General features: G+C 44.6%; 6 protein-coding genes across 6 annotated transcripts; 2 read left to right on the top strand and 4 right to left on the bottom strand.

Moving 5' to 3' along the window:
• Positions 1–3114: 3114 nt before the first annotated feature.
• PAAG_08387 (protein kinase activator Bem1) lies at positions 3115–5651 on the top strand (the record flags this gene model as incomplete). Its single annotated transcript, XM_015846496.1, has 4 exons — positions 3115–3120; positions 3315–3410; positions 3780–4523; positions 4599–5651. The coding sequence occupies 4 exons, from the start codon at positions 3115–3117 to the stop codon at positions 5649–5651; spliced, it is 1899 nt and encodes a 632-aa protein (XP_015701160.1).
• Positions 5652–7553: 1902 nt separating this feature from the next.
• On the top strand, positions 7554–9598 carry PAAG_08386 (lactation elevated protein; the record flags this gene model as incomplete). Its single annotated transcript, XM_002789638.2, has 4 exons — positions 7554–7974; positions 8099–8555; positions 8632–9148; positions 9230–9598. The coding sequence occupies 4 exons, from the start codon at positions 7554–7556 to the stop codon at positions 9596–9598; spliced, it is 1764 nt and encodes a 587-aa protein (XP_002789684.1).
• Positions 9599–11188: 1590 nt separating this feature from the next.
• On the bottom strand, positions 11189–15268 carry PAAG_08385 (chitin synthase A; the record flags this gene model as incomplete). Its single annotated transcript, XM_002789637.2, has 4 exons — positions 11189–12137; positions 12203–12369; positions 12455–12639; positions 12715–15268. The coding sequence occupies 4 exons, from the start codon at positions 15266–15268 to the stop codon at positions 11189–11191; spliced, it is 3855 nt and encodes a 1284-aa protein (XP_002789683.2).
• Positions 15269–17908: 2640 nt separating this feature from the next.
• On the bottom strand, positions 17909–19020 carry PAAG_08383 (hypothetical protein; the record flags this gene model as incomplete). The annotated part of the gene is made up of 4 exons (XM_002789635.2): positions 17909–18108; positions 18177–18616; positions 18709–18922; positions 18999–19020. The coding sequence occupies 4 exons, from the start codon at positions 19018–19020 to the stop codon at positions 17909–17911; spliced, it is 876 nt and encodes a 291-aa protein (XP_002789681.1).
• Positions 19021–21481: 2461 nt separating this feature from the next.
• PAAG_08382 (Lamina-associated polypeptide 2) lies at positions 21482–22845 on the bottom strand (the record flags this gene model as incomplete). The annotated part of the gene is made up of 3 exons (XM_002789634.2): positions 21482–21715; positions 21807–22556; positions 22660–22845. The coding sequence occupies 3 exons, from the start codon at positions 22843–22845 to the stop codon at positions 21482–21484; spliced, it is 1170 nt and encodes a 389-aa protein (XP_002789680.1).
• A 744-nt stretch (positions 22846–23589) lies between these two features.
• PAAG_08381 (hypothetical protein) lies at positions 23590–24179 on the bottom strand (the record flags this gene model as incomplete). The annotated part of the gene is made up of 2 exons (XM_015846495.1): positions 23590–23830; positions 23980–24179. 2 exons carry the CDS (start codon positions 24177–24179, stop codon positions 23590–23592), a joined length of 441 nt encoding a protein of 146 aa, XP_015701159.1.
• Between the last annotated feature and the right edge of the window lie 641 nt (positions 24180–24820).

The raw sequence follows: 24820 nt of genomic DNA, 5'->3' as shown, positions 1-24820 counted from the left end.
ATGGTGTCAGAAATCTTTGGAGCGAAGAGAGGTACACACTTAAAGGAGGGGCGAGAGATAGCCACCATCACCGCTCTCCAGCTTCCACGCGAACGGAAACGAAGAGCGGAGAGGTACAGAAAGCGAATTCTGTGATATATGTCATCCAGGTGGAGTAGTTACTCTGCTCAATATCCTGAGTAACGTAATTCGAGCAGCAGGTAGACAGACGCACACTTTGGGGTTTATCAGGTACTTCGGAGGGGTAAGGAATCTTGGAAAGAGTATGGTTGTATGTGTGTACATACAGTATGGTACACATCACGACGTCGATATATGCAGGCTGTGCATGTGTGATAGTGAACATCCAATGGCAGACGGCTCATATCATATAATGTGATTTGAGATGATGTGTGGATTGGAGTAACCAGTCCAACGACCCAGCGGGCAAGGGATAGCAGCAATAGCCAGAAGGAAAAACAGGTTCGTGGAATCTCCTCTGCTCAGTCCGTTGCACTCCAGGAGAAAGGTAGACGCGTTGTCTTCATGAATCCGTTTCACATTCAGACTCGCGCGAGGATATCAGGAAAAGAAAAGATGCTTAAAAGCTTTATTCTTCAGGCAGTGATTTAATACTTTCGCGCCTCTCTGAACCAACTAATATATTTAACCTGGTCTTTAGAGCGTCCCAGTCTCCCAATTTTATTTTATTATTTTATTGTTGCGCGTTTTATTCCAGTTTGTGCCCACTTTTCGCTGATTCTTTGGTTCTTCCGAATAAAAAAATGCCTCGATTTATTCCATTCAACAATTTCCCCAGAGTGGTTTTGCTTTTAGAGCTTAATATATGGGTATAAATTAGATATACTTTTTGGCATCCAGTGGTTCAACTGATGAAGGTCTGTCCTCTTCCATGAGCCCGGACTTGAAGAGGGACCAGAAAAGAGTTCAGGGGGGCAAATTCTGAACTTTTTTGTTAGTTTTATTTTTCGGAGAAATATGCCTTACTTACATTCATGTACGTAGTATGCAATTTCAAGGAGGAAGTATCTTGTCATAATGCTCATACAGCTTTTGCTGAACCATCACTATCATAACTTGAATGTAATTCTCAAGCGAGTTGGGCCATTTTAGTTGGTTACTAAAATTAAATACATGATTATTTAATTTAATTAATTTACTGGTTTTAACTAGTGTATTGACTGGTTAGTTATGTGATAATGTAATTTATTATTAAGGAACCCATTCTCACGGAGTGACTTATTAAAATCATGATAAAATAATTAAACAAATTTCAATCTAAATTATTTGCACTAGAATTAGAGCATCTTGTTTTTTCATATCAGTGAGAATTAGAGTTACTATATTATAATAAAGCTTATGAGCTTGATGTAAAAACTAAAAATAGAGACCTTATATGTAATAGTATTTTCTAAGTCTTGTATCAATTGTAAACTTTATTCTTACAACCCACCAGGTTTGTGGTTTGGCACTGGGTTTGTATTAGATTATCGAGACGAATCGATAGATGGTTCAATAAAAGCAGCTCTATTGTTACTAGTGATCTATTCATCAATGTGCAGAGAAAGAGACATCCCAGGTTATAGCAGGGCTGAAGTGTGCGCGTCCCCTTGCATTATTGTGGGACCGCCGTTGGACCCACCCGCCTGGACTGAGTCTTGCGGAGTAGACTATTGTGGAGAATGGATTAACTACCAAAAGATGAATTTTCCCAGCCACCTTAGAAAATCATAGAATCTTTCAATTGGTAGAATTCATCAAAAATTATTATTATCTTGGTTTTTTCACTATTTTTTTTATAAAAAAAATTATATAAAAAATACAAAAAAATGAACATAAAATAAAATAAAATAAGAGGGCTATGAGATGGAAGATGAAATATGCAGAAAGGGTATTATATATTTTTCAAATCAAAGTTGAAAAGGTAGTTAAATTATTAATAACTAACTTAGTTAATATTATTATTACTAACTGACTAGTTAAACACCTGAAATTAGAACATAGTTCAAACTATTTTACATTTCATATTTCATATTTTATATTTTATATTTATTTTATAAAATAGGAAAAGACAAAAAAAGCGTTTTCTAAACTATGGACACTGAGAAGAACTCAACTGTATGACGGGTGAAAAGCGCACATCAGGCCAACACACCGAATGCGGGCCCTAAGAAGTCACTCGCTCTGATTCTTCTGCTTTCGCTCCACCAGGCCAGGCCACCCCCGCCCAACCCCCCGCCTCCGGCTGCAGCTTCAGCTTCTCTTTGGACACGCCGGTTGCTGCGATGATGACTAAGATTGCTGTGAAGGTGTCCATGTGAAGTCATGTGGTGTGGGAAATTGGTCTCGAGGGAAATCGGTTTTTATAAGCGGTTCAAGGTAGAAGATTGAAGTGAATTTCATGGTTTATGAAATGGTGAATCCATGGTTTTTAAATTTCTGGAATGGCAATACCTTTGCCATCGCCATCGCCATCGCCATCACTGGAATCTTCTCTGGATTTAGCTTGGTCAGAGCAAGCGTACTACTCTACTCTTCCTCTGTTGTTGGAATCTCAGAAAGCCCTGTGCATTCAGAGGGGTGAAAAAGCACATTACATAGTTTTCATTCATCACCAACCACCAGCATTAGTTTACTTGCTCTTGAAATTACTACCAGCAAGAGGACAAATATTCTTGACTTCGCGGCTTTTCCCTCCACACTCTTCACAAGGCCACCCATCCACCCCACCCTCTCTCTCTCCCCTTCTCTCTCCCTCTCTCCCCCTCCCTCTCTCTCACCCTCACCCTCTCATCCCCTCTCTCACCCTCTCCCTCTCTCATCCCCTCTCTCACCCTCTCCCTCCCTCATCCCCTCTCTCACCCTCTCCCTCCCTCATCCCCTCTCTCACCCTCTCCCTCCCTCTTCCCCACCTCCACCCCCGCTCCCCCTCTCTTCCCCCCCCCCTCTCCCCTTCTCTCCCCTTCTCTCCCCTTCCTGTTCTCCATTTCTTTAGGAACAGAAAACAAGAACCTTATCCATAGTAATAATAGTAGTCAAAAAAGATCAGCTTCCCAATCCAGAAAGCCAGAGAAGTGAGATTGTTTCTCCATCCTGGCGTGACCGCAAACAAACATGAAGGTATGAAACTCGAATCCTGTCATCTCGGTTCTTCCGCCATGCTTTAATACAGTTATCATGAGGTTGTTTTCTTTCTGGATCCTCTTCTTCTCATCTGACTGACCAGCAGGCGACCTCGTGTGTCGCTTGTGGTCGGACTAACGGTTCTTTTGCCATCACTAACGTTAAAAATTGCTCCTCATCAACTTGAACAGGCCATCCGGCGCTCTCTCAAAGGCGAGAAAGAGCCAAAACCACAACATATCTCTATCACACCAAAGTCCGCAATTGCTATTCTTCCGCCAAAGAAGGTGAGATTTTTTTTTATTTTTTATTTTTTATTTTTTATTTTTTATTTTTTTTAATTTTTATTTTTATTTTTATTTTTTTTTTTTGATTTCAGTTTGTTGTTGATTACTCATCATAAGTTGCCCTTAATTAATTTTATTTTATTTTTTTTATTTATTTGTTTTATTTTTATGTTTGTCGCCTCTTATCTATCACATTTGTTTGCCTGTGATGTTGCAACCAACTCACAGAAATGAATGAAAGCAAGAAAGAAAGAAAGCAAGCAAGAAGGAAAGGAAGCAAGAAAGAAAGAAAAGAAAGGAAATCATTCTACAGAGAGCGGGGATCGATATACCAACGCCACTAACACCAAACCATGTCCCCACATCTAGGTGATCAAAGCCCTATTTGACCACACCCCCGAACCTGGAAATACTCAGGAGCTGGCCTTTACCAAAGGTGACTTTTTCCATGTCATAAGCAGAGAAGACGACACAGACTGGTACGAGGCGTGCAACCCTCTGATCCCAAGCGCGCGTGGTCTCGTCCCTGTCTCATTTTTCGAGGTTATCGGCAAAAACGAGCGTAACAGTGGTGGCTCGGCGGGGAATCTCGAAGATTACATGCATGAACCACACGACTCTGGGTTTTCCGATCGCAGCTCACAACAAGCCGCCGCCTACGGTCACGGACGGTCGGACTCGACCAATACCACCAAACAAGCTGCTCGTGCCAGGATGTCTTCCCTTGGGAAAGGGTCTGGGGCCATGGTGTATGGCATTGTTCAATATGACTTCAACGCGGAACGCCCGGATGAGCTGGATGCAAAGGCCGGTGAGGCCATTATCGTCATTGCCCAGTCCAATCCCGAGTGGTTTGTTGCGAAACCTATCGGTCGCCTTGGTGGACCAGGCCTGATTCCTGTTTCCTTTATCGAGATACGAGATATGACAACGGGTATGGCCGTGCCGGACCCGCACGAGGCTGTCAGGCGCGCTGGTGTCCCACGCGTTGAAGAGTGGAAGAAAATGACGGCCGAATATAAGAATAGCTCTATAAGTTTAGGCAAACTCGAGAGCGGCGCACAGGGTGCTGCAGCAGAGATGGGCAGGATGACGTTGAATGGCAGTGATCCGGTAAGTTTGCGATTGGAACGGGAGTAGGAACTTTATTTCTGCGAAACTAATTAGTTATTCTATGATAATAAATAGTATCAACAACAGAGCCGTAATTCAGGAGCACACTCACAAAACCACCAATACCAAAATCAACAGTTCCGACAGTCCGCCCAGCAAATCCCGCAACGGCAACAGCAACAGCAACAGCAACAAGGTTATTATCCTCCTGCCCTTGTGCCCGTTTCCGCGTCCATCCCCCGATATTGCTTCGATCAGGATAAATACTGGTTCATCATCGAGGCAAAAATGGAAGATGGGCGGTATTGGGAATTGTCAAGATACTATCACGATTTTTACGACTTCCAAATCGCACTCCTGAGAGAATTCGAAGAGGAGGCAGGCAACAAGGGGAAGCCCCGAACGTTGCCCTTCATGCCAGGCCCCGTAACACATGTCACAGATGCAATCACCAACGGTCGACGGCAGAACCTAGATGAATATATTAAAAAGCTACTGTTAATGCCACCGCATATCTCACGCTGCCAGCTCGTCCGTCAACTCTTTGCTCCCCGACCAGGCGACTTCGAAATTGATCCCAACATTACAGTGGATGACTACAGGCTTTCCCATGGCTCTCAGCAATCGTCTATCCAGGACCCTTCACGTCCGGAATCCGGGCATTCGTCAAGAGGCCAGCTGCACACTGGCGGATACCCACCTGGCGGCATGGCTCCGCCACATTCACAGCGCCAGGCACAGTCAACATGGCAACCAGCCCTATTGAATGGAGGTACCGGCAGCACACTAGGCAACAGCGGCTCCACCATGATTCGAGCCGATATGCAAAACCAAATGATGAACCGACAAGCCAGCTCGTTGACACAGGGCTCCACAACCTCGAGCGGCGGCGCGATCAAAATCAAGGTGTTCTTCCAGGACGACCTGATAGCCATCCGCGTGCCGAACGATATCAGCTTCCAGCAACTCAAGGAGAAGCTGAAGGATCGGCTTAAGGTTGGCGATGAGATTGAACTGCAGTATAAGGATGAACCAAGCAATGGATTTGTAGGGCTGTCGAATGATAATGATTTGGATACGGCGTTGCAGCGGAATGCGAAGCTGACGCTATATGTTGGACTTACATAAGGTAAAGAGTTTGTCTCATTTTCCTTCGTCCTTGTTATTCCCACTCCGGCATTTTTTTTCTTTTTTTTTTTTCTTCTTTTTATCTCTTTTTATCTGTTATCTGTTTTATTCATTTTCCATCTCTTTTGTTATGTGGCCTACTATATTACTAGGATATGGATCGACGTATGGCACTGAAAGGAAGGGAATGTGACGATATTTGAGGGTTTTTTTTTTTTTTTTTTTTTTTTTTTTTTTTTTTTTTGCTATTTTGGATGCGTCTATTATCTATCCATCTATTATCACCCACTTACCACAGCCCTTTTGGGTGTTGTTCTCCTGCCTCGGACTCCCCTTTTATTTATATTTTTGTCTTTTTTCTACGAAACCAACCGGCCTCAATGTGTTTGTCCTATGCTTCCTTCTGTCTATGTTTACGTTTTTCTCAGTTATATTATTTCACCTACCTTTTTTTCCTCTTTACTGTTTTTCCAAGCTTCCTGTAGTACGCAACGCTCCTCGCGGACTAAATCCCCTAACTCAGCCTTCCAATTTTTCCTCCCGCTTTTTCTTCCTACATTGTTGCTACACAAATCCATTGTTCCTGGTTTAATCATTTTCATACATTTTCTATTTCTGTTATATAAGCACCCATTCTGTTTTGTTCTTCTTTTCATTTCCTTCTCAACTCTTCTTCCACTTTGTTTTCCATATGCTACCTTATTTTTATATCCCCCCCCCCCTTTTCTATTAGCCGCAAAAGAAAAAGACACTCTAATCCTCACTTCTTCTGTTCAATTGAAACATTTACCCTCTCCCACAGTCCCAATCACGGTCTCAGTTTCAATCGTAATCTGCATTTCAACTAGTGTTTTGTGAGTCTTATCTTTTCTCATTTTGCTCCTTTACTTTTGCTGGATATCCTTTCGTTTTCAACTCTAGCTTTTTTTTTCTTTTTTTTCTAAATAAAACATCGCCTTCAACTTCGGCTGTCGCTTCTTCTCCAATATCATCTTCCTAGTATCTACTTCGTCCGCATACTTGTCCTCCCCAACCATGTTTCTGAAGTTACTCCCACTTTTGTTTTATAAGCGTTGCAAGGACTTTTTCGCCAATTAGTTAGTTATTTTAGTTGACTATCTACTCAATACTAGTAAATTAACAGGCAATTTAATCTCCTATTTTTGCCACCCTGTTACCTATATGTCCTTGCATCTACAGAATATGATCTCTTCTTACCTATCCTCAGGCACAAAACACAAACCTCGGCGCAAGCAAAACCCTTGAACCTCCTGCGCATCCCCTCCGCGCTAACCACAAACAGACTCCGAGATCCCGTGACAATCCCCGATATCCCAACTTGAACTTCAACTTCAACTTCCGAACTTCACACAGTCACTTGCGCATCTCTCTGGCAGACTCCGGTGTCTGTCGTTCGCTCCTGTCGTCCGGTTCTATCCATTTGCTTCTTGTTTTCTCCCGTTGCATAGCGTGGTAGTTAAACATTTTCTGCATTTTCTCCTCTCTCGGCTCGGTAACTCACACATCAAGTGCCGGACTCGTCCACTAATTTCCTATCGTCCTCCGCCTTTGACCGACTAATTGCTCTCATTTGATTGTCACTTGTTGGCGGTTAACTGTCGTCTCTTTGTGCACATTTTCACGGGCGCTGGGGAACTGGAGAACCGGGGAGCTGCGACGAGTATAGGTCTTCGATTGCTGTGGCAGATTCATAAATACCCGATATACCCAATCGCATTTTCAGGCGCACGGGTCAGGAATTTCTCATGGGTTAGGCGTATTATTATTAGAATTCGATCTACGGTTTGTCGAATATCGCAACGGGATATACCCTGGGGTACATTTATTATCCAAATATTTTTTTGAGGAGGGGAGAGAACCCTGTGGTGAAATACAACGAGAATGCGAACCCCGCTACGTTCCCACCACCCCACCCGAATCGCTGATGCGATCCTAGCCCCGTGTTCTCGGCTTCCCACTGTTTCTAGGCTTGTTGGGGGCTGGAATTATGGTAGCCTTACCTGTGTGGATTGTAGGAGTCGTCTGGGACGCGGGCAGGAAAGGGTTTATCCTTATACAGCGACATTGCGGCTCTTTAGTAGCGGAATTGGAATACGGGGCCCCGGACATCAACAACAGCAACAACAGCAACAGCGGGTAGCGACAATTTCAGGTAGTACACCTCGAGTTGCTGAGGTTATAGAGCAGGTGCGTGTCACATCCGTGGCGGATGGTGTTGATCAACAACCAGTTTTCGGTCCGATGCAGGAGTATGAGGCCCGAGTACAGTCAGGAAGATTGAAGGATGATGCTCATCAGAGAGGTATTGTATTCTTAGTCTTATTTGAGTCCCCCTTTAGTGTATTCTGTATATATTCTCTCAAATGCATTGAATGCGCAACATCAAATCCATGTAAACGAATATGCTCACATTGTCTCTTACATAGACATCATCCAACATCTTCAGGACCTCCACGAAATTCTCCGCTCCTACACACCACCAGTCGTAGTCCATCCAACGATCTCCTCCCTCCAGAATCCGGAACCAAGACCCTCCTTCCTTGGTTCGCTTTTTAGCCGCACCCCACCGCGGGCAGCCACCACGCAGATCCCACCCAATCTGCCAAAGGGTCTATACATGTTTGGAGATGTTGGCTGCGGTAAGACCATGCTGATGGACCTTTTCTTTGACACCCTGCCGGAAAATATCACGTCACGGCAGCGCATCCATTTCCACAACTTCATGCAGGACGTGCATAAACGGCTTCATGTGATGAAAATGGAACATGGGAATGATTTTGATGCTGTGCCCTTTGTCGCAGCCGATATCGTGCAGGGGGCTAGCGTGCTTTGCTTCGATGAGTTTCAGTGCACAGACGTGGCAGATGCGATGATTCTGAGAAGGTATGTTACTGTTTCTTTCCCTCTCGCGTCCATGTCGTATCTGTATCTGCCAACACTAACGTAAAATGTCAACCAGACTCCTCGAATCGCTCATGTCCCACGGTGTTATCCTCGTCACAACCTCCAACCGCCATCCAGATGACCTGTACAAGAACGGCATCCAACGTGAATCCTTCATCCCATGCATCACCCTGCTAAAAACCTCCCTAACGGTCCTGAACCTTGACTCTGCCACTGACTACCGCAAAATCCCCCGTCCGCCGTCCGGTGTCTACCACCACCCACTCGGCATGCCCGCTGACCACCACGCGGACAAATGGTTCGAGTACCTAGGCGACTTCTCCAATGACCCTCCTCACTCCGCAGTGCACCAAGTGTGGGGACGGGATGTGGAAGTTCCTCTGGCAAGTGGCAAGGCGGCACGGTTTACGTTCCAGCAGTTGATTGGGAGGGCGACTGGAGCGGCGGATTATCTTGAGCTGATGAGGAGTTATGATGCCTTTATTGTGACGGATGTACCTGGGATGACGATCCGGGAGCGCGATTTGGCGAGGAGGTTTATTACATTTATTGATGCAGTTTATGAGAGTCGGGTGGGTACTTTCTCTACTTTTTCTTTTGTCCCTTGTCTTGCCACCTCTGCCATATATCATTGTCTAACCAATTCACCACAGGCAAAACTCGTCCTCACCACCGCCGTTCCCCCTGCTAATCTCTTCCTCTCCAATGAGGAAGTTCAAGAATCCATGTCTGAAAATAAGTCATCATCAAAAGACAACAACGAAGCTCCTGAGTACCTTCCTGACGCTATGCGCCATCTTATGGACGACCTAGGCCTGTCCATGTCTGCGCTAAAGTCCAGTTCCATATTCAACGGCGACGAGGAGCGCTTTGCGTTTGCGCGGGCATTGTCGCGGCTGGCTGAAATGGAAGGGAAGGAGTGGGTTGAGCGGGGATTGGGTATTGGAATGGATGCGAAGGCTGGAGATGAGGACAAAGCTGCGTGGAATAAGGCGCGGAGTCGATGGAGGGAGGATAGTTAATAGGTTTGGGATGGTGGAAGAGCAGAATGTATATAGTTTTGGGTTTGTGAAAGGGATATTGTCTAATAATAAGGTTCGTTGTGACAAATTTGGAGGATACCCTTAGTTTCTGACTCTCTTTAAATAATGTACATTATTTCTCCAGACACTGCAACTCTTTTCTCACTTCTACACACGATTGATATTTTTCAGCAACTCGGGCAACTGCCAGAGCGGAGCCTTCGATGTATCATAAGTTAACATTCAAATCCCTCCGTTTGCAATGCCTCGAAATGAAACTGAATTTATGCCTTCCTTATCACTCCCTCCCTCCAATGAATTCAAACCCAAAGAAGAACCAAAAAAAAGTTACGATAATTCCTCTTCGCTCTCAGTTTTCTTGTTTACGACAAGCATCATTTCCCTCATTCTCCATCCAGCTCCAGCCTATTTCGATTTTCCAACTCAGCGCATCTCATTAAAACTTCAAGAAAACACAAAACTGGACCTTATCCATCTCCAGGCCAAGCGAATACCTTGTTGTTGCCCTTTTTTTGCTTCTTCATATCTATCTCTCCCAGCTACCCTGCATAACATATTTCACGGAACTACAAAAACCTCTCTTCCCATCGCCTTTATATCGAGCCACACACACCTTCGAGTCATCCCCACCACTCAAGGTAATCCATATACATTTCTTTACTGAAATCTACCTCTCATGTGTCAGGTCACAACTATCATAGGTTTCTGCGGCCATCAAATGTTTGTGAAGGTTGAGCCTTGTGGCCAGTTTGCAAACACCGTGGAGTGTCCGAACACTATCAAAAAGATGAAAGTTGTCGCGGATCTTTGCCGGGATTGCGCAGAGTAACATAAGAGGGCGAGCACACTTGTGGATGAGCTGTACTGTGGAGTGCTGAAGGGGCTGGTATTATGGGAGGGGGAGAGAGGGGTTCGATGGTGGACACTGAGAACAGAAAATGTCTAAGGCATGTTGCATGTTGCTGAGATCAACTGATGGAAAGGGTTATTGTTTTATATGCCGTTATTTGTGAGACTATATCTATTTGGATTTTTAGGGAGATTTGTGTTGGGACAATTATCTTGCAAACTGTGGGTTGTTAGCAATTAGTTACCCCATTTTAATTCCTCTTGTCTGAATTTTACTATCGCATATGACTATATACTCACACAATCAACAAGCAAAGTCTTTTTCCCATTCAAATTAATACTAGTCATCCATGCTAGTCCTATGCTCTAACCCCAGAAACTTGATCCCGTAATGTATGCACGTCAATTGATGAGGACGAGACCAAAAAATACCACAGAAAGTCTCCCTTTAAGTCTTTAATATTAGATGCAGACAAGAGAACCTTATCAATTCACAGCAATAAGATACAAGAGATAAAAAGTCTTACACTCCAAGACAATATAACAGATCATAAAAACCAACAAAAACAGGAAGATATAAGGAGCAGCAGTACATACAATTATTCATCAACATCAAGCATGACCACCAAATCAAAACTAAAAGATCACCACCAAACCCAAAAAAACAAATATACATTAAAACAGAAGTTCAAAAGTACCATCAAAAAGTACAAAAGTTCTCTACCTCCAAAACCTCAACTTCCCCGCCGTTCTTTTAACAGCCCACCTCGTCTCACTCGCCCAATCACTAACCTTCTCCCCGATATTCCTCCCACCTGAGGAAAGACCCAGAGAGCTCCCAGCCCCGCTGGACCGAGTACCCGAACTCCCACCACTCGAAGAACCAACGTAACTTCCGTACCCATACCCTGTGCCCCCCGCAGCGGCAAACTTCATCTTCCCCTCCATAACCCGATGAACAACATTGAGAATCGCAAACGCTGTTGAACCTACCGCTCTGAAAACCGCCAACGCTGCCACGCTCCACAGAACGAAGGCCAAATAGGCATTATTGCCCACTGACTTTTCAGTGAACGCCTCTGACACGGCCATGGCAAGGATCGCATTAGCTATAAACCAGACAGACACCATATACGTGCGCACGGCGCGGTAGTAGTCTTCCTGCATCTGCGCCTCGGATGGCTCTGGCGGGGTCACTTCGAGTCTGTCGCGGAGATTGCGGAGCGACTCGTCGTATCCGCTGTCAATATCGAGTTGTTCCGATGGCATTTCCAACTCGACGGTGGAAGAACCGGTAGTACGCGCCGTTCCAAGGTCAGTATGGATAACGTTATCACCCTTGGTGCCCCAGGTAACGTCGTGAGTGTTGCAGAAAGCATAGATTTGTAGCGTACAAATGTAACTGGGCAGCAGTGCAAAGTATTGAATAGATGAGGTGAACATGTGCCATGGGTCTAGATAGAGGAAGGACATAAAGAAGTAGAGACCGACTGTTGAAAGTGTGGAGACGATGATGTAGGTGAAAGTGTTGTTGCCCAGAGACAGACTATCTTTAATCATTTCTTTGCTCGTTTTCAGCTGCATGACAACCATGTATAAGGCAGAGAAGACAGTGTACATCATTATTATGCAGTAGATGATCATGCCAGAGAGGAACATTTTTTTGGCACTAGAGTGAAGTGTTAGTCAACAGGAGTGGTGGTAAAGGGTTTTGAAAGGATCTAGATTACATACCCCTGGGGACGATTTCCCATTGACAAGACGAATTGAAGGCAAATGAGAAGCACACAGGTATATCTTAGTATTGTGAATATGTATTTTCCAATATTATGTCCAAAGGGGTCCACCGTGGGGTCTGACAGGGCACCAGCAATGAAATAAAAAGTAAGATAGAAATTCGCCTAGATGAGAGAGAATTATTGTTAATTTACTGAAATATCAACGCTAGGATCTTGAAGTATTTTGCTGGAGGTGTTAGCTACTCACCAAAGAAAAGAACGTAAAAGCCAAGGAGACAAATTGATACAGAAACTCGATGTGAAGGAGAATCTTCCTTGTAATCGTGTGGTCTGTCCGCCAAATTTGCCGGAAATGAATAAGGGAATACACAGCCGCAAAGAAGGCACCGTTAAGCCATCGTCTTCGCTGCGAGATAAACTCAGGTACAGTATCTACACCGAAAATTCAAGTTAGCATCAAGCCAAAAAGGACTCTATATCTCACAATCAAGGAAAATCAAATCATACCTGGAACGTCAGTCTCCCCAACAGCACTTTTCACAAACTTCAAAACCCACTGCTCCTCTCGCTTGGCCACCAACTCCCAGCACAGAATCCGATCTTCCGCCAGGTACATGTTGGCAGTGAACACATCCGCGTTTTTTCCGTGAAGCATCTCACCCTTGAAGTACATACTCAGGGGCCCATGGCCAGTACTATCATTCTGCAGTGCATGGTATCGGTATGCACTCAACGCACCAGGTAGCACAGTAATGTATCCAAACACAGACTCGAGAGGCTTATCGAGGATATTCGACATCTTGTATTCAAAGTTTTGGGATGCAACGAGAGGGTTGAACAAGCCGAGGCAGCCCTTGCCCTTACCGGCTTTAATCTCCCCAGCGGCTCCTGCGACGTTCGAGTCTTGATCAAAGGCTTTCCAGAGATGATAAAGGGCAGTAGGTTCGGGTTTCGTGCCGACATCGAGCAGAATACAGATGTTGGGATTCAGAGCGCGTCCGAACGCATTGAAGAACCACCTGTGAGAATTGAGTTTCTTCTCATTTCGTTCCTTCATACAAAAGATGATCTGGCAAGGCATGATTCCCTTCTCTGCGCCCTTGAATTTAAGATCGGGATCCAAGGACACTTGAGAAGTGTATTCATACACATGCGCATTTACCGGTTTCTGATTGACGACGTTCTTTGCAATTCCATCTTGATAAACACCCATGGCTGCAAGGGCGTTCAATGTCCGCGGATGCACCTTTTGTCTCCCATCCGCAATAATACACACAACAATTTTCTGCCAACCATCCTTGCCCCATGTTCGTGATTTGGTTCTGGAACAAAAGTGTGAGATATTTCGCATGATGCCGTGCATCGTACGTGTGAAGTTGATTTCATTCTCGTTGTACATGGTCACGCAGACAAACAACTCGGTTTCGCGCATTGTGCTGCCAATGTTTTGTCGCAGTTTAAACCCCTTTACCGTAAAATCATCAGGGTCACAGGTGACAGCTGTATACCTCATATGAGTGAATTCACGGTCATCTCGACGGGGAAGGAAGCTATGCAAAATTGTTGGGATTTTGCATTCTAAGATAAGCTCTCCATTGATAAGGCGGACTTCCTTCGTCGTCATCTGTGCCTTACGCACACCTCTGCGCTCTTGACGTCCAGTTGGCGCAGGCCCATAGTGAACATTAAAGTCGGATCCCTCATCCTCGTCATCATCGAGGTTAACTTTACTAATGGCGTCCTTTTCATCTGTAACAACTGTGGACTCAGTTGCATATGAATTGTATGATTTGAAACTTGAGCGGGTGTTACTTCTTTGATGTATTGTTCTCCCACCTACCACAAAGGGGTCCTCACTATCGTCACCTCCATCAGCAATGTCAATGCTCGTTTCTCCTGCTGATGATGCTGGTAGCCCAGCAAACAACGGGGCAGGCGGCAGTGGCCGTCGGGGGCTTCCGCCATACTTCGAGCTTGGAGTTCCAGGTCTTGGGCTACAATTGATTTCCGGAGGCTCATAATTTACACTTGATACAGAAGGGGCATGTGGGCGTGACCATTCCGAACCCCGCGAGGGGGTCCAAGGCCGGGTTGGCGACACCGATCGAGTGGGAAGGTGTAGAGTGTCAGAAGTGAGGTTTGATGGGGTTATGTTTGGTGACTGCCCAAGACTGGACGAGGGTCGTGAGGTTGGGAGAGATGAGGTGGATGCGGATTGTTGGTGCAGAGGATGACATCGCTGGGGTGACGGTCGTGCCATAGATATGAGGCTTCTATTAGGCTTATTGTCAGTAACATTATCCGATTTGGATTGATCCATATTAGAAGATTCTTGGGCCATTATATGTTTATCTAAACATGATAGTGTAATTGACTTAGAGAGAGTATTTGGGAGTTTGGGTAACATATGGGCCAGGGTTTTGGGTGAAGCAAGTCGCAGTGGGTCAGGAATCATCCCAGAGTCCTGTGGTTTTCTGCAACAAATGGTTTTTGTCCTGGCTAGCTTGCTCCGGGTAGGCTTGCTTTCTTGCTTTGTAGATTCATCCTCCCAGGTGACATGTAATTGTTTTGTGCTAGGGGCTGGTCGTGATGATGGTGATGCAATTAGAGGGATACTCGACTCGTTCCCAGCTGAAGCCTTATTTCCTATCGGAATGGGGGCCTCATCTTGAGTCTTCTTGGAAGGCTCTCCGGCTTTGTCTGCCATCACAGAGCGTAGAGAAGCATTCCCGGGCAAAAAGATTAAAGAGGGGATAGTATAGGAGTGAGGGCCATTTCTCAGAGCTACATACTGTTGACGTTGAGGCATATTTGGATGCCGTCTGAATCTTCCTGCACTCCCCAAATCGGATGGGTCGTCACCAGCGCTGCCTAAATTAATTCCACCACCTGGTAGAAGTCTCATGACTGAGGGGTCATTTCGTGCACTTCCAGGAGCTGAGGCAGTCTCACGGTCGGTATCATTCAGAACAGAAGGTTCACCTGGATATGCGTATAACGGGGGTTCTTCATCATATGTTTGGGCTGCTGACCGCCCTTGCGGGGATGGAAACGGCTCCATTGCCGCTTGTTTATTCCTATTCCGTGTTTATTCTTTGCATTTAACATCAATTGGAGCTTTGGGGTATCACTCTATATAAGTATAATATCAAATAATTGGTATCGGAGGATGATAGTTTTGCTCTAAGAGCATAGAAGCGTTGAAGCGCTCGTAGATTTTTATAGTATGGCGGATCGCGTGTTGTGAAGCAGCAAACATTGGTGGAAAGGGAATGAATGGTGAATAACTCTGCTATTTTCGTTGACTCGAGAGCTGGGTGACTGTCAAAAACCAAACGAGCGGCGGAAGTCTTTAAGATGATCACGACGAGCTTCAGAAACTGCATAATCTATCAGTAGGTGAATTGCGACTCAGGGAATGAGAAGATTTATTCAAAAGAGGTAGATTACCAAAAGCTGCGGTTACACGTCTAAAGTACGTCAAGTCAATTGCTTCAGTGGCAGAGGAGTGCAAACAAAGGAACGCCAAACACCGCGTCGGAGGGTTGGTCGATGGTTGTAGAAGCTACACAATCAACGAAGGAATCACATATGGATGGTGATTTTCCAAAGGAATGAACCCGACGAATTATAGCAATAGAGCCCTGCAGTCTGCAGCCTGAAGCCTGTAAGAGAAAGACTGTTGTTGTACTCCGTGTTAGTATTGAAGAAACGGTCTACGTAGTTATCAGATCAAATATCAGATCGCACCGTTTGTTGTTGGTAAACGGCTCCGTTGCTACGACAACCAGCAACTGCCCGCTTAGTCAGACGGGAACCAGGGGCTCCTCGTCGCCCGCGAGCTTATAAAACATCCCCATCGATGGAGTTATCCACGGAGTAGCTAGATATATGGATGGAGTATCTATGGATGTCGAGGGATTCAGTTGTAGGCCTGTTTCCCATAAAACATATATAGATGAAACAAAGCCTTTCCAGAACCCTGAATAACCCCCCCCCGTTCACAAACACCCTCGCCTCTCATTTTCTCAAACAAATAGTTACACATGTATGAAGTCCCTAATCCAACCCGCGCCCTCTGCAACACAACCATAATGCCAGGCCAATAATCAATCAAAACCTGCCTACTTTTCCCATTCGGGCCCAGCACTGCCCTTCCTTTAACCCCCACTGCAATTCATGCGTTAGCCGCGGTGTTTCTGCTGGTGCACCTCCATCTGCATCTTTAATCTTCGCTGCAACGGTAGGAATCACCCCATCAGCCGCAGCGTTGCCGAGCATAACTACCATTGCCCCCTCATAAAGCGGTGTGTATTTACTCCTGTGAAGATGCGGCCGTCGCTGGAGAGGCCGGCGCTGACGATGGTGCGGTCGTCTTGTAGGAGGTGGGAGGCGGGTGAAGATTTCGTTTGCGGCGGCGAGGAGGGGTGCCAGGGTAGATAAGAGTGTGGATGTGGATGCGGGTGTGGGTGGCGTTTTTGGGTGGAGGTTAGGGTTTATTTTATAGTAGATATAATTAGATAGATAATGGTTTAAGATGTAAGATAAATTATGTCAACTGATTGGTTAATATAATGCAGAGGCAGGTCAAATACATATAACTTCTGGATCTGTAGCTAAGAGCCCAGGTGAAGAGATCACTGTGTGGAGAAAATAATCCCAAAGCGATCCCCGATAATCTAACAGTTAAAACTACATTTCCTTCTTCGCTGCCAGCTCTGGCAGTTATATTGCTCAAAGAAAGTACATACATACAATTCTTTCAAAATATAAACTTAACAGTCTTTAATTTCTGTTCCTTATCATTCCCAGCAAGTGCAATAACCTATCTGCTAGGTGAACACTGCAATAGTAAGCTCCTCAAACGCAAGAAATTCACCAAGCAATTGTGTGATGACAGAGAATAATAGCGAAGACAGATAGGCACAAACACATAAAATCCATATATATAACAATCATACCATAGCATAGAATACCATACATAAAAGTCATACTAGCAAAGCCAAAAAAAAAAAAAAAAAAAAAAAAAAAATCAAAATCAAAATCAAAAATGCAACTCAATGATAAAACATGTAGCGGAGTTGGTTAATGCTTAATTACTATCATAGGTATAACACAAATAACTTCATGAAGCAAAGCAAGCAAAAGCAATGAGAAAACGCCAGAGGACATATGAGATAAAAAAGACATAGATCTCGTAAGAGGTATAATTCATAACAACTGCTACGGGTAGTTAGACGACAACAACAAAAAATGGGTTTTACTTCATATTCGTGAAAGAGATGAAGAAGGTTTTTTTTTTTTTTTTTGCCATCATTTTCGTTTGGGTTTCTTTTGTCTTTTTTTCCTGAAACAAACTGCCACCATTCTCCTGTTTCCATCTTGATCCATCGGAATCAGATTGTCCGATCGTCTCTTTTATGATCTGCGTTCATTTTGTTCCATTAAAAGTTTTGCCATTTTGAAATCCCAAGTCATATTCTGGAGGTTGTTTCAATTTCGGCAAACTCCCCGTGGAGATATGATGAGGACTGGCAATATTCGCTTCTTCATCATGCTTGTTCTCTGGTAAGAATATAGAGAGCAAAAGAGGGAGCTGCTTCCCTTAAATCCATTCTGCATAAGAAACAAGAACACACTTCCCCATTCCAACTTCAGTTCAAGTTCCCCAACATAACCTTCTGTACTCCCATCAACTACCCTACTCTTCGCTAAGCAGTGGCTGGCGTTCACGATCAGTTGCGTCCGCTGGCTCCGCGAGGTTTCGGAAGAAGAAGTCTCTGTTCTTGTATCTGGCGACTGAGGTAGAGAGGGACGTGACGAAGAAAACGGCAAAGATCACAAATGCGAAAATCCATTGGAGCGAGATGATCTTGAGCGAGAACTGCTTGAGAGCAAGGGCTGTGGGGGTTATCTTCTGTTAGTGATACGAATCTGGTAAACACATCATTCAAATCCTGGGAACTTACATAGAGTCAACAAGCTCAAGGCATATCCGTATGCAAAATCACCCCTGTGGGCAATGTGTCCCTGGCCAAAGACGAAAAGGGTCCAAATGAAAATATTAGCCATGATTCTCTTGGCCGTGCTGTCTCCGCCTATAGCGACGGCGCCATTCCAAAAGAGAGTGGATAGAGTCCAGGCATATGGGCCAGCGACTGCTGGGAGGTGAATGTCCAAAGGTAGACCCTGATGCTTCCAATATACAATGCTCTGGCTAATCAGGTTGGCAATGTCGATAATTTCTGCGCCCCAGAAGCGGGATCTGACCCAGAGAAGAATGAAAGTCAAGACGAAAAGGTTGTTTAGGACAAAGAAGCTAGCGACATTTGCTGCAGCTGTTACTTTTAGAGGTTCCGAAGAGAACAAGTTGGCGATGTATCCAAGTTGGGAGATTAGGAGGGTGATCCTAGAAGACAGGTTAGATGCTGATGGTTTATTTCCCCCTTTGTCTGTCTTGGGAAATACTAATGTGGAATACAATTATGAAAGGTGATTTACCAGAAGATTCCAGTCACAACTGAGCTCTGCGAGAACGGGGTGGGGTGCTTCTGTGTCTGCTCCCAGACTGTATGTCCGTGGGCGACATCGTCTGGCTTGTGGATGGAATAGAAGATGCCGACGACAACCACTAATAGCCAGGAGAGGGGAGCCAGGATGCGATAAGCGTTTAAGGCATTCCTGGTATGGGTCTCCCGTTTCGCAAAGGGGTTGTCTAGTTAAATCATAGGGAGATATATCAATTATCGTAAAATGAGAAGTGGGAAAGGGTATAAGATATATTAACATACAGTGATGTACTCTGTCCGCCATTGCTTAATTGGCTGATAAAGGGGTTGTGGCTTTATTTCAACAATGCGTACAGTCAGTCGGGAGTTGAGTGAAGAATGTAAAATGTAAATAAAAATGGCGGGCACTCGATCAGAGGAGGTCAAGGATTGGCCTAATAAAAGGAAGTCTTAAAATCAACAGTAAAAACCGAAGAACTGGAATTCGCAAACTGGACCGATTCTTAAGTCCTTGATGCTGGTTTTGTGACACAAGGCAAGGTACCTTCCGATGACGCAATGTGGAAGTTAACTACGGGTAGTAAAGTCAACCTTGGGAGAGAGTCGGAAGCTTGATCATGCAATCAAGGAAGACAACATCCAGTGCGGGGATGAACGATGGGGAGAGATGAACAGGATCGAGAGAAGAGAAGAGAATTGGATGAAGTTGAGGAGATGAGATGAGATGAGGTTGAAGTTGAATTGGAAATGAGATGAGGAAAAGGAGCAGGAGGAGAGAGAAGGGGAATGCTTGATTGAGTTAACTCTGTAACTCAAGGATTGACTGCGGGGAAGCTGCAGTTCCTTTATATTTGTATGTACGGGGTTTTGTTGATCATTATATTCCCTTCTCGTACCTGTACATCCTCTGTCAAATCCTCTAGTGATTATTATATATATCATCTTTATCATAACTCGTGGGGATGATGGGCTACATGTGAAGGAAGCCTACGAAAAACCCTTAACCCAAAAACAAAAGCCGCTTAAGCCAATAACAGCCTGCTTAACATGCCCCATGGGGTCCATCCATGGTTCATGGAGCATGGGTGGTGGGTTCAAGCAACACCCCCGCATTTTATTGCATCTTATTGTTTTCTGTGGACACCACTACCGAAGTACATTCGGACCCTTTTTCCATCTGCGCCTTGAAACTTGAACGAACTCTTGAGGAGTGGATACAGCTGGTAACAGGATTTTATAGTGATTGACGGGCGGAATTTTATTTAGTTTCTAGCTCTTTAAGACCTTAGGTCACTGTTCCTCGTTCCTAGATACTACTGACAGCGTCGCATAGCGGGAAACAAGAGGTTCTTGAGAAGCAGGGAGCCTTGGAGGCGACGTACGAATGTATAGATGTATGTGCCTATGTGGATGGGGATGCATTTTTCACAACATACGGATGCAGCGGGATGTAGTGGTACATACAAGCTAAGAAGAGCTAAACCGAGTTGAGAGGGGTGGTCGTGGATATTCCATAGGCTGGTATAGAGTTATAGGGTTTGTCTTTTATTTGTCTCCCCTTTGCGTCGAGGTGACAGTGCCGATGTGACTATGGCCAGGGGAGCGACTCTTTTGTATCTGTATGGTCAGTTACAAGCACTTTATGGATTGACATGACGAGATATTTTTACTCCACTTCATAAACATTCAAGTATACATACTGTAGTTTCATACATATCATCTAATATATCTCTATCCCTATATCCTCAATCTTCATCTTCGCGTCATTGTTGATCCTTAAAGGATTCTCATCTCCCAGTCTCCCTCATCTTTCTCTCTCATAAATAACGACTATAATGACGTTTTCTCTAATTGTTGGGAAGTATGGAGTACAAGAGTGCATATTGGCGGGACAATGCATCATTGCATGGATCCGTTGCATAATTTATCCCAACCTAGGTTAGTATAGGCATAGTTGGTGTCTACTCTTAATAGCAGTATTTTGTTTTTGATGATCTGGCGTTAGGCTGCCATGTTACTTTTTCTCTAAGTGTCGCAGAAACGGTAGGGAAAGGGAATTTGAGGGATGGCAGGAAGATGTCATGATAATAATGCCAATACTTTCAATTTTGATAACTTAGCTTGAATTATTTAGATAAAGTTTATTAAACTCCATGCATTCTATTTATTCGACTCCTATTGATTGATTGTATCGTTTGTCACAAAAAAAAAAAAAAAAAAAAAAAAAAAAAAAAAAAAAAAGAAAAGAAAAGAAAAGAAAAGAAACGACAGTGAGTTCCTGTCAGGTATTTCATTCATGCTCAGCGTCACCTCCGCATCACATCGTCTTTCCAGGAGGAAACGCAGAAGCTCTTGTTCTTGTCTATTAATAAAAGGGTTTAAAGGTATGTGAGGAAGAAATTTTTTTTAAAGGCAATGAACATGTTTGAGAACTCCCAGGGTTGCAAGAGTACACGCGCCATGTCACTTCTAATGTTTTAGTGCCATTGGACTTTGTTGTGGAATGGATAACCCTGAGTCAGGTCTCAGGTTGGGGTCAGGATAAGAAGTATGATTGCTTTTTGTTTCTGTAGTTGTCAACGGTGTGCGCATGACATTATGTGTTTGTATGCATACCTGTAGATTCATGTGCCATAATCCACTTCGAGAGTGCCTATGAGAATGTTGGGTCTTCCTTCCAGTCATCATAGGGTATGGATAAAGGTAATTTGAAGAGAAGGGAACCATGTAAATATCTATACTCTAGGTAGGGTTTGTGTTTTGGTTTATAGCTCAGCGAATGCAAGCTCATAAACTAGACCCAGGGTCATCTTAGCATGCTCCAGCATGTGGTCGAAGTCGAGATACTCGACCGTATCCCAGACGGTGTGGATTAGTTGGCTCGAATGCTCGAATTTCGACTCCATCACGAAGGCGGATGGGTAGCCAAATCGCCTGGCCGAGGCGTGGTCGGAACACGCATAGCCGCACTTTGTAAGGACGAAGGGGATGTCGCAGTACTGTTTTGTTTAGAGAAAAGAGAGGAAATCATTAGTGATTTACTTAAATAGAATTATGTTTTCTTATCTGAAATGTGAGCAATGAACTTACCGCTGTTACGATCTTCTTGATAAACTCGGTCAACCCAGAATGAACGTAGTCCGTAATCACACCCACAGACTCTAGTTCACCGGCATCAAGAGTCCCCTGAGAATACCCAGTCATGTCCTGCTGAAGCATGGACTTGATATCCCTATTTTCCTGCTGGTACCTGGAGAACACAGCCAGGGACCCCAGCAAGCCGCCTTCCTCAGCAGAATACCAATGGAACTCAATCGTGTTTGTCGCATTTCCCTGCGCAACCGCGTCTGACTTAAGAAGGACACGAAGAGCTTCAAGGATAGTTACTGTTCCGCTGCCGTCGTCATCTGCACCGGGAGCTGCCAAGATCGTCGGCAGGTACATGTTGATGCTGTCCTGATGCGAACCGACTACCACAGTCTTATTAGTCCGGCCAGGGATGCTGGCGATGATGCTGAACTGGCCCCACGAATGGTTGAACGTCTCAACCTTCGCTCCGTAGTTGACTGCTAAAGAATCATTGATAGTCTTCTGCACCTGCTCCAACAACCAGGTCGCTGATTGTATGCCGATCATGGATTTGTAGTATCTCGTGTGGAAAGCGGTGAAGTTGGTTAAATGGTTGAACATGTTTTCTTTTGATAGCTTCATTGCTAATTGTTTGACTTCGGCTCTTCGATTAAGTTCGCTTGGGAAATTAACAACGGCTGGTGTAGGGAATGCCTTCGGGAGGAAACCCTTCTCGGCCTCTGTGGTGATATCGAAGAATTTGAGGCCCTCCTATTGTAGCGGGGAAAGGTACAGAAGATCAGCAACAACTTCATGTCAAAGTGCATGCATGTAGTAGAGGCCATATCGAGACCAGATGTTGAAAAAAACGTACCCGTTTCAGCTCCCATTTCTCATCCTCCGTAACCCATCGTGTATCGCCGGGAGCGACCTCAATCAGGAACTTCTCAGGGAGTTCGTCCTTCTTCGCATCATTTAGGGGAGTTTGATCTGAAACAATCGCTGCCAAAACCTTTGTCGAAGCTGCGACACCCAGGGTGAGCAAGGCAGGGAGCTTCATTGTTTTCGGAGACCCTGATGTAATCTTGCAGGGAATGATATTGGATGTTGTGGCAGGTATACAAGTCGTTAAAGAACGAGAATAAAAAAATAAGGCTAGGAAATATAGATGGGGATGAGATATGTTGAAGTATTGGACAGGATGATGGAGATAAGATGTTTGTTGCTGATTTATTCCGTATGTTGCTGGCTGGATGATGATGAAATGACTTCCAAGTTACGTAGATTGTCTATGTCAGCTGAGGTTCAGTTAAGGTTTAACTAAAGTTTAATTATCAGAACAACGATTCCAGGCGTTCACCCTCTTAGAGGACCGATTACTCCCTTCTTTATTATGGGACTCTAAGCGAGCTAGCTACAACTAATAAATATATAGGTGCACGTGACCTCGGGTAGCCGGGGAATCCTCCAACACACCCTTTAGTGTTAACTTCATATTATATAGTATAAATAAAAATTACATATACCCTTCAAAGCAAAAAAATGGAAATTCCTCGGATATATTCTTTACCAGAAAATTTCCGGCATCACGCACACCTAGAGAAGTTGGCCGTCTATATAGGTTTGGGCGTAGTGTATTTCTGTGCGTGTAATTTGGCTTATGCTCTCTAGCTAACTAACTAATAATTGCTTGTAACTCTCGCTTAATCAGATCACATTGTGGTTTCTATATTTAATAATTACCGCGCTGCCACGTAATTCTTTACAATAATGGAAGTGAATAACGATATACCGATTTTTCCGTTTACGTTGAATGTATGACAAATGGTTCCTTCTTAGTATATTCGCGACCACGTTGCCTGGTTTCAAGTCTAGTTGTAATCACGATGGAAACGGGTGTGGTAAGCAAACCGCTGGAAATGCCACTGGGATGTCGGTAAACACCCTCCCGAAATCCCTTCTGCTTGAGGTAATTGTTTATTGGAATTTGGCCTGCACTAAAGCATATTTGACCAAGTGTAGTCATTTGGGATATTGCATCAACTCTGGTATCAAATGCCTTTTGTTGATCTGATCACCTGCAGCTATCAGGTCAGAGTTTGATTGAGTAGAGAATGAATTTGTTAGAAGCCTTGTAGTGTCTAAAATGAATGGATTCAGGATATATCTCAGTAATTAATCCTAAACAGCTTACAGAACAATTTTCCTTCTTCCAGTCTCATGTTTCCAGAAGTTCCAACAGTCGTTCTTCTGCAACGAGCTCTTGTGGAGAACCCCAGCCAAGCCTAGGTGAGTGGGTCCCGATGGCGTCTTTAAATGTTGGTCGATCACAAGAGTAACCACAGAGTGAATAAGTTGTAGTTCTCCCGAGTGGTCATTTGATTGATTTGACATAATGCGGTGATATCAACATCCCATTTAGAGGTTCAGAGCAAGCTGGACCTTCCAGGACGCTGAAATAGAAAGATGAACAGTTTCTCCTCAACAGCTTTCAGGAGCATATATGAACCCACAGCAGAGAACCGTATCTGAAGTGGTTAGGATCGGAATTAAACTGGCGTGCACTGCAACGTATGCCGTCACCGCAACTTCAAGGATCCCAGGTTTCTGCTGCGGAAAGATTGAACTTCCGACAGTGGGACAACGGGTACAGCAATCAGGTCCCTAACGTGACACCGCAAGAAGTAGTTGAAAGTGGTTGAAGGAAATCCCGTGAGTTCGGGTGCATTGCATTGCATCAACGGGTTCCAGAGCCAGATGCAGAAGGCCCACCAACAACCCACAACAACAAGGTCAGGCAGAACTGTTATACAAAAACATCTTAATCAATCCTGATCACATCCCTATAAGCTCTCTCCCATCCCCTCAGGCAGCAAGCCTGATGGTGTGCTGACGCAGCACCGCCAGTGCACCCAGCCCCCCAACACCACTGAACGCGTCCTGAGCCTTGATGTGCATCTGCTCCCTCATACACTGTCCATCCAAGAGACTCCATCTCCTCACCTCAATCACCTGCTGCACATGTGAACTGAATG

This window comes from Paracoccidioides lutzii (genome assembly GCF_000150705.2).
Source record: "Paracoccidioides lutzii Pb01 unplaced genomic scaffold supercont2.33, whole genome shotgun sequence".
NCBI classification, from domain to species: domain Eukaryota; kingdom Fungi; phylum Ascomycota; class Eurotiomycetes; order Onygenales; family Ajellomycetaceae; genus Paracoccidioides; species Paracoccidioides lutzii.
This window is presented reverse-complemented; position numbering and strand designations above follow the sequence as displayed.